General features: G+C 37.9%; 1 protein-coding gene across 4 annotated transcripts in view; it reads left to right on the top strand.

Moving 5' to 3' along the window:
* Nucleotides 1-300: 300 nt before the first annotated feature.
* The window catches only part of LOC124165142 (cytoplasmic dynein 1 light intermediate chain 2), a 34,080-nt gene continuing 26,026 nt past the window's right edge, over nucleotides 301-8,354 (top strand). For 3 of the 4 annotated variants that reach the window (XM_046542448.1, XM_046542447.1, XM_046542450.1), the window contains exons 1-4: nucleotides 312-650; nucleotides 1,031-1,104; nucleotides 1,188-1,304; nucleotides 1,654-1,884. In XM_046542448.1, the coding sequence (XP_046398404.1) occupies nucleotides 565-650; nucleotides 1,031-1,104; nucleotides 1,188-1,304; nucleotides 1,654-1,884 (508 nt within the window). In that variant the 5' untranslated portion in view covers nucleotides 312-564. Of the gene's footprint in view, nucleotides 651-1,030; nucleotides 1,105-1,187; nucleotides 1,305-1,653; nucleotides 1,885-8,354 lie in introns of all 4 variants that reach the window. The other variant, XM_046542446.1, reaches the window with a different exon arrangement.

The following is an 8,354-nucleotide window of genomic DNA, read 5'->3' as shown; positions in this document are numbered from 1 at the left end:
CAAAATGTGTCTCATTTACCTGGGTCACAAAATGGATTGAATTTGGAAAATAACGAAAGAAGATGGGTCGAAAGTCCCGCCAGCAGATAGCACTTGCCAGCTCATGACAGAAGTGATCTACTATTGCGAAAAATTTATGCAAATTCATGATTGCATAAATAATGCGTTTCGCATCACTAACATTTGCGATTCTTCAAGTAAAACCACGTAAATTAATTTGCAAGGGAGCCCCAAAACGTAACGGGAAATTGCTTTACATTATCTAACACCGTAATAACGGAGTTAATTAATGGCCATTGTGCCGCCGTGGAGGTTCCGATGGGAAAAAACCCGTGCTCCTAACTGGATACGTTGACGAAATTCCTTATATCGCCTTCCTTAGATTTGGTGTGTTATGAGATAAAGAGGAGTTCCATGAAAAAATTGATGTTCCATATTATCCATAAAATTAACGCAAGGACTACAAACCTCACGACAGGTACGAGCATATGGATACGAGGTGACTCACGCTGACGCACTCCGCCCGTTTTGCCCACCATCCGGGGCATTTATTGACTGTCAAACATGGCGCCGATCGTAGTGAAAGATGAGCTGACCGGGGTGTCCTCGAAAAGGAAGGATGGCCCTCCGGACAGCAAGGAGAATTTATGGTGTGTAAAATGAGGGAGAAAAAATTACAGAAGTCTATTTCACTGTAAATGTATTTTGTCGATTATTTCTTTTCCCAATTGATTGTGTTCACGTAAATGCGAACGTGCCTCTTTCTCAAAACATTTCTATTCAATGATGGATTTTAACTTCTATAAATTCAATTTAACCATGGTTCATCAAACAGCTTAGCTGTCCAATTATTGAGATCATTTTATGCTCGCTCTGAACATGCAATTAGCATTTTGTACGTTGTTAACTTATGTTTGAAGTAGTATTGAACTCATGTTTATTTGTGTTTTTGGATTCACTGTTAGTATTTATATCTGTATTTACTAATCAATATAATGCATTATCTATAAATCGACTTACATATCCTCAGGGCTTCAATACTGGGGGAAGTTCAGGCAAGGGCTAGTACCAAACTACCGTCATGCAAATCAGTATTGGTTTTAGGTAAGGTGTCAGTTATTAGTTTGTGGTCGACTCGAATATCATTTCACGGAGGTTTGTATCATTGTCGTAATCTTTTCGCGCAGGTGACAACGAATCCGGAAAAACTACGCTGATCGCGAAACTACAAGGAGTCGAGGACCCCAAAAAGGGTTCGGGATTGGAGTATGGATATATTGATGTGCGGGACGAGTACAGAGATGGTTAGTTATAAACAGTTTTCTTAGTCTTTTGCCTCTTTTTTGTTAGTTTTAATAGATCACAGTCTGCTGAAAATCCAGTGGAACTGCATTGGACGCTTATCTGGTTGATCATAAAGATATTTGCTTGAAGTGCTCTCATTAATTGCCTTTTAAGATGGTGTGAATGATATATATATATATATATATTTTTTTTTTATATAAATATTATTAGTTTTGATGTATGTTGAGATCAAAATAAATCGAATTATTAGCGATTTTATCGGTAGTACACAAGTAATGTCTGTATTATTGTGCCCCCAGAATATTTTTCTGCCGTTTTGCCTTATCTAAATTTGTTTCCTATTTACAGATCATACCAGGCTTAGTGTGTGGGTATTAGATGGTGATCCAGCTCATTCACATCTTCTGAAATTCGCCCTCTCAGAAGAAACTTACCCTCATACTTTGGTTATGTTCACCGTTGCAATGACCACACCCTGGGGTATTCTTGATCAATTACAGTCTTGGGCTTCAGTATTGCAAGATCATCTCGATAGGCTAAATCTATCTGCGGATACAGTTCAAGAGCACAAGCAAACTTGTAAGTTATATTTCTCATAGTTTTAGCCACCATTTCATTGGAAATTATATGGTTTTGATCTATTGAATTGACGTTATAAACTGTGCCATGGGAAGTAATTCTGACATTGCTTTTGAGCGGAAGAGTATTATCTCCTTCCCTAAATATTGAAAAAAAGGGATGTTGCTTAAAGGAGGATTGGTGTATGGATTTGCAAGGTCCAGATTGTTGTTTAAAATTTTCAGTGTCATTGTTTCACAATTTTTTGCAGCTCACGTTAATTTAAATTGGGTAAATGGATTTTATGTCAGTATCAACAGATGATCACATTTCTAAAGATGTTTCTTTCTGATCCTGGTCATACTTGGTAGTTTAGTTTTTGTCATTATGTGGCAATATTTGCAACAGGAATCAAAGTAGCTGACATCTGGTGGCCAATTTCAGAAATGAGATAGAGGTGACCGGTCGGTTTGTTTACTAATGCTACAGCCTAGCGGTGAGCGAAACAGGTGCTTTTCAGCAATTTTGTGAAGCAAATACTGATGTATATCTTAGTTATGAATAATGGATGAAGTAATTTTCCCCACATCTGACGTTTTGGAGTTCAATATAGACTTCAAGAGGTCCCTCGTTGAGGGCTATGAAGTGGAATGCTGTAATAGCATATTAGAAGTTGTAATGGTTGAAGCAGTGGAGTGTTTGGTTCTTGTAATGGTCTTTTTCATATTAATTTTAAAAGCATTATTAATGGCATGTCACATGAGATACATGGTTTTCAGAAGAAAATTGGCGCTTCTTTTTCTGTTTTCGTGTGTAATGTTTGACGATTTTATCAACTATCTATTACGATAGATATCATTATTAAAATCATCAAACAATATGATAGGCATCTCCTCGCATAAGCTATCCGTCCTCAATAATCTATTCTTCTTAAGGGAATTCGACGTCGGTGTGGTCGTGAGTGGAATTCCCCTGGCATTGGCGTTTTGACTGCTATGTGAAGTCACTCTACTCTCGCCGGCTAGCGAAGATCGATGGGGAAGTGGCGAGTCTGGTCACGGGACAGTCTCCGTGTCTCGGCCCCGGTCGGCAAAATCGAATTTTGGCCATTTGGGCAAATGGACTCGAAAAATCCTTTAACCGAACAAAGCACGCAGGCCTTAGGAACGTCGGGGACTCGCCCTGCATCGTTTTCGGAAGAGCAGGGGCTAGCTATTGAATGAAGAATAGACATGTTTTGAGGACCGACCCGGTTTTGACGGGCCCCTGGGCGGAAGATGTCGTGGCGATCGTGGGGGGATCGCCGGGGAAAAAGTTTTTGCGAGTTTGAGAGAAATTACATGTCTCAAGCAGACTAAGTCCCGGCGATTGGTGGGTAGTCGCCCGGGAATATTCATATAATTCTCAGTTGTCGCGATTCGAATCATTTCCCCAACTTTAACTTTCCTGGCTTATTTTATAGCTGAAAATTCATTGATAGTTATAGCAAGTTTGATCATCCTTCCTTCCGTCTGCATCTCCTCCTCCGATACCTCCATACTTACGCGAACAATTTTTAAGTAGGCATTAAATAATACATTGACGATAGCTTGTGTCTCACACTGGTTGGTGCAATTATAAACGCTGCACATTTTGCTGCTCATGGACTTCTCCTTCTATGTTTTTCATCATAATGCCATTGATATTCGGCTAAACGGTGTAGTGCTGGCTGGCTATCGTTTCACACGAACAAACGTACTAAGGCAACCGATCATCTCTATTTGACCATGACACCTAATTTAGTGATGCCACCTGGATTCCCTTCCAGATGCGAATAAGCCCAACACTGTTTAGCTAAACTAAAAAACATTTCTTTGCTCACAGTCTCACTTTTTGTGTTATATCCAAGAGATAGTCTCTCGTGTCAATTGAAAGGGAGAGGAAATATTCAGTCACTTATGTTCTGTTTAATTCATAATAGGAACTAATTCATTGTTAACTTATTAATTGAACTGTAACACTTTCTTTAGTACCATGAAATCTCTCATTTACAGACAAAGTCATTTTCGAAAATGTGTCCATAAGTGAGAGGTGTCTGTAAGTTGGAGGTGACCTCAAGAAAACCTCATTTTTAAATTTAATGTTAATGTAAAATAATAGGAATTTCAGCCAGCTGAATGAAATCCTGTTACTTAAAAAAACACTCAATTTTTTAGAAATCAGTCAGAAAATCCATGGCGATAGTCTCCATAAAAAGTAAAATTGTGCCTACAAAGTGTCCATGTCTGTAAATATTAATTTTGTCCAATTGATAATAGACATTTGACTCCTCTTTATTCAAGACCTGGTTTTAAGATACTTCAAGTTGTGAGAGTCAGTATGCAAATACATGGATACAAGATTGGATGCGGAGATGCTATGTGGATTCTCCCAGCTTGAGTGACTGCATGAACGGATATTAGAACCTGTTCTAATTTGTTTCCACCAAAAGTCTTCATGCATTCACTCATTAACTCATGATAATTTACTGTGTATACATAAAGGCCTGTAGGAAGGAATTCTTTGGAGTTCTGTCAAATTATTTGCTGGTGTTACATAAGCTATGTTGAATTCAGATACCTGGGTTATGTAATAAGATATAAGATTGTAGATTGTCAAAAGTCCAACAGTTGTGAATTTAGGCTCAGAAATTGGGATTTTATGCATGACAAATTAATGAAGCTTCTATCACCCAGGGATTAAGTGCTGAATTTATGCCTATTGTCCTGTTTACACAATACATTAAAATATTAAATACATTAAAACATACGAGTTAATGTCTGTTAGCATGAATGATTTTGTGGACTGGAACGGAACATGTACGAATGCATGAACCAAATTAGAACAGGTTCTATTTTCTGTGCATACATTCGCACGAGTTGGGTGGTTACACAGTGCCTTTTGGCGTTCATTCTTGCATTCATACATTTAGACATTAACCCGTACGTGTTAATGTACCGTGTAAACAGGCCTTGTGAATGAAGATTCTAACAGTGGCATTTGAATATGTTGATATTTCATATGAATTTGCATTTCAAAATTTTATGTGGTAATTATTTCCTCGAATGTTTCAATTTTTTCAAGTGCAATGTTACCAAGGTATAAACAGTTTGTTGATAGAGACAATAGAAAATATAGCGTCATTGAGTTGAGGTAAGTTTTGAAGTAAAAAGTGAGATTGTGCAGTTTGAATCAAGAGAAAGGAAAGAGTTTTAAGTCCTTTATAATAGATAACTTGTGGATTTATTGTGAGTAGAGACAGGAAAATCTTTCAGGACACAAAAAAAACCTGAGGGCTAGGTAGAGCTTCGTTTCCAAGATCCCTAGCCTCAAAGCTGTGGACATTCCACTCACATGAAAAAATACCTTTGAAAGGGGATGTGGTCAATTCGGCTGGGCTGTTGTCAAAACTGCCGCCGTGGGCTCTGAGGCAGTCCTGCAGCAGTGGCTGCTGTTCTAGTTGAATCCTTGGGGAATCAGGGCAGCACCAGAAGGGAATGGGAGGCCATTACATTTTTTTACTCGTACATCTACTCCACTATTATTTTTACTGTAGCAGATCCTACTTTGTTGAATAATGGCATAATAAGGAAAATAATTCACTTTGCCCAAATTCCACAATATTTATTTAAACACATCTGGGTGTGACACTAGAACATCAATCTTCCTTGGGAGGTTGCACCCTGTATAATAATTGAATGTTTTTTTAAAATTAAACATTGTGGTTGTAACGAAACTTACCTTCCACTTCTTATTTTGTGTTACCCCGGGGTACAGAAATACACTTAATTAAGAAATAACATGCACCAAAATCAGTTTTTACAAATTATATTCAAAATGTCGTAAAGAAGACGTGAAAGTTGAAAGGTGCATAAGCCATCAATGAAAAACATTCCAGAGAACCATCATAGTAGCTGCCCTCGGAGAATAACTCATGTCGTCAGTCGTCACGTAATCATCGAAGTCATGTTCAAGAAGTGAGAAAGATAAGGTCATTACAGGTTATTAAGGGATGACTCAACTCCGCTAGATCGAATTTGAAACAAATGTGTTTGGATAAGAATGGGAGTGAAACATCACGTGAAGAAAAATAACCATGCTCGCTAGTTGAAGGTCCCAGCTCCGCTTTCGCGAGAAAATGCTGATGAAGAAGTATTCCCAGGTAGATTCAATTGACTCTTGCTAAAATTTCAAGAGAATTTTCTTGTTGTTGAGCAGAAATTCAAAGATTTCGATAGTCACTTGAATCAACCGTAATGTAAAACATTAAATCGGGCAAAAATATCTTGTGTGGGAAAATTTTTTACGATCTTAAATGCAGAAAAATGCAGAATCCGGAAACACTAAATGAGGATAATTTTTACCTTGCTCGCATAGGGAAAGAATCAGGACCCCAAAAAATAAACACTAAATGGGGAAAAACATAAAATGCGAAAACCTTAAATCCGGAACTGACTGTATAGGTATTACCCCACAAACCACCTCAATAGGCATGGGGTGAGGGTTGTTAAGATTCCAGTTGTGGTAACCTTGCCTGGCAATTATTAAAGTCCTTTATTTCTCAGGGAAAAACATATTACTGTATCTATCCATTTGGAAAAATGTCTATCTTAATTTATTGTTTCTCTCAGACCTAGATATGTATTGAGGTTCTAACATGATGTTTTCGTTGTCGCTGTGAAATTATTTTCTGTCCCTTGTAAGCTGTTCTGAATTGCTTAAGCAAACTAAGCGTAGCATGTAGCCTCCCAAGTCTCTTGCGGCTCCCAGGCTTATTTGTTTAAAATCTGTGTAGTGCTTTCTGTGTGCCAGTACCAGTTTTTGACGAATTGTGCATATTTCTATTGTATTTTATTTAGTTCACGAGTTAATTGCTTCTGCTCTGAATCCCAAATGCTCACTTCTTATTCAAGGTGTGACTGCATGAGTATAACTTAGCACCTCTCTTTTACTTCTTCATCAGAAAATCACCAAAAGACGTTTCATGGGTAAATAACTGAAATTTGTGGACGTAATGGTTAAACATATAGAATTTCAGCTGATATGTACTTATTGCAGCTCATAAAGTTCTCCATAATAATGCATGAGTGCCAACTTCATGCAGATTAACTGTGTAAGCAATAGCATATCCCTCATCCATGCTGATAAATCAGTTCGTAATAAGAGTATCTAATACAGTAAACTCTTGTTGTTACTAAGATCACAGGACCAAAAAACCGGAGGTTTGTAATAATGAACATTTTAACCCTTTAACTGCCCAAATAAGCTGAAATAGGCTACTGAGGGTTCCTGGTGGGTACTGAAGGGCAATAAAAATAAAAAGAGGAGTAAAAGAGGACATCTACTTGTCAAAGGAAGAACTTCTAAGCACCTATGGACTCGGAGAGTAGAAGCATAGTTCAAATCGTCAATAGGTGATGGGACCAGTCTGCTAAGGCGATCGCTTATAGATGATGGGAGCAGGTTAAGGGTTAAGAGCGTTTCTTTTGGGAATCATTGCAAAAAAATATGCGAATACCTTGCCAAAATTCCTTGTCCCTACAATCTCAACAACTTATAGTGCTGCTGCGGAATAGCTTTAGAGTCATGTGTATGATATACGCGATTTAATTAGTAAAATATACAGTAACTCCTCGACTTGTGAACGAGATGCATTCCGAGATCTTGTATGTAAGTTGATAAATCTATGCAAGGCATTGGAAAGTGTGGTTATCCTGCAGAATGAAACACTGTATCACAATTTTGCATCAACTCATTATTCTGACGAACTGATCTAACTGCGCGTGCGACATGGCTGAGCGAAAAAAAAAATTTGCTGTCCACGGGAAGGAAGAAAGGGCGAAACACCGAACAGTTCATGACTTCACAACGGATTAATTGATACTTTGTTCAGACTGTGCCCAAAGTGCAAGTTCCTCTACACCACACCTTGTGCATCGACCAACTCCATAGGTGCCAAATTTGAAATTTCGGGCACGTTTGAATTTTTCAAATGTTTGTATCTCTGAAAGTCAAATATGGGTCAGAGGAGGACGTATCATATGTCCAATTTACGATTGTGAATGAGTGGGTCACCATGATTCCACAGGAATGAAGTTTATCCTATGATATTGTGTGGATACTGAAGTTTCTCCTACTGAAGAAAGAACCATAATTGATGTTCTTGGGCACAGTGCACGAGGAGAACTTAAACGTAGCACAATGATTATGACGTAGCGTAGTGGTATATCCACCAAATGGCTGTTGCTTACCCTTGGAACTTAGTAATAAAGTTCATTTTACAACAACTGGGACTGAGGTTTGTAATTTCGTAATAACCTTTCTTTTACTATTGATAGGATTAGCTTTTTTTTTTGAGACCAAAGATTTGCTTCGTAAAAACGAGAACTTTGTAATGATGTTGTTCGTATTAACAAGAGTCTATTGTAATAATATTGTTCTCAAACTCCTAGAGAATACTTTAATAAATGGAA

The sequence above is a fragment of the Ischnura elegans genome, chromosome 9 (assembly GCF_921293095.1).
Source record: "Ischnura elegans chromosome 9, ioIscEleg1.1, whole genome shotgun sequence".
NCBI classification, from domain to species: Eukaryota; Metazoa; Arthropoda; class Insecta; order Odonata; family Coenagrionidae; genus Ischnura; species Ischnura elegans.
Note: the sequence above shows the minus strand (reverse complement) of the source record. Positions and strands in the feature narration are given on the sequence as shown.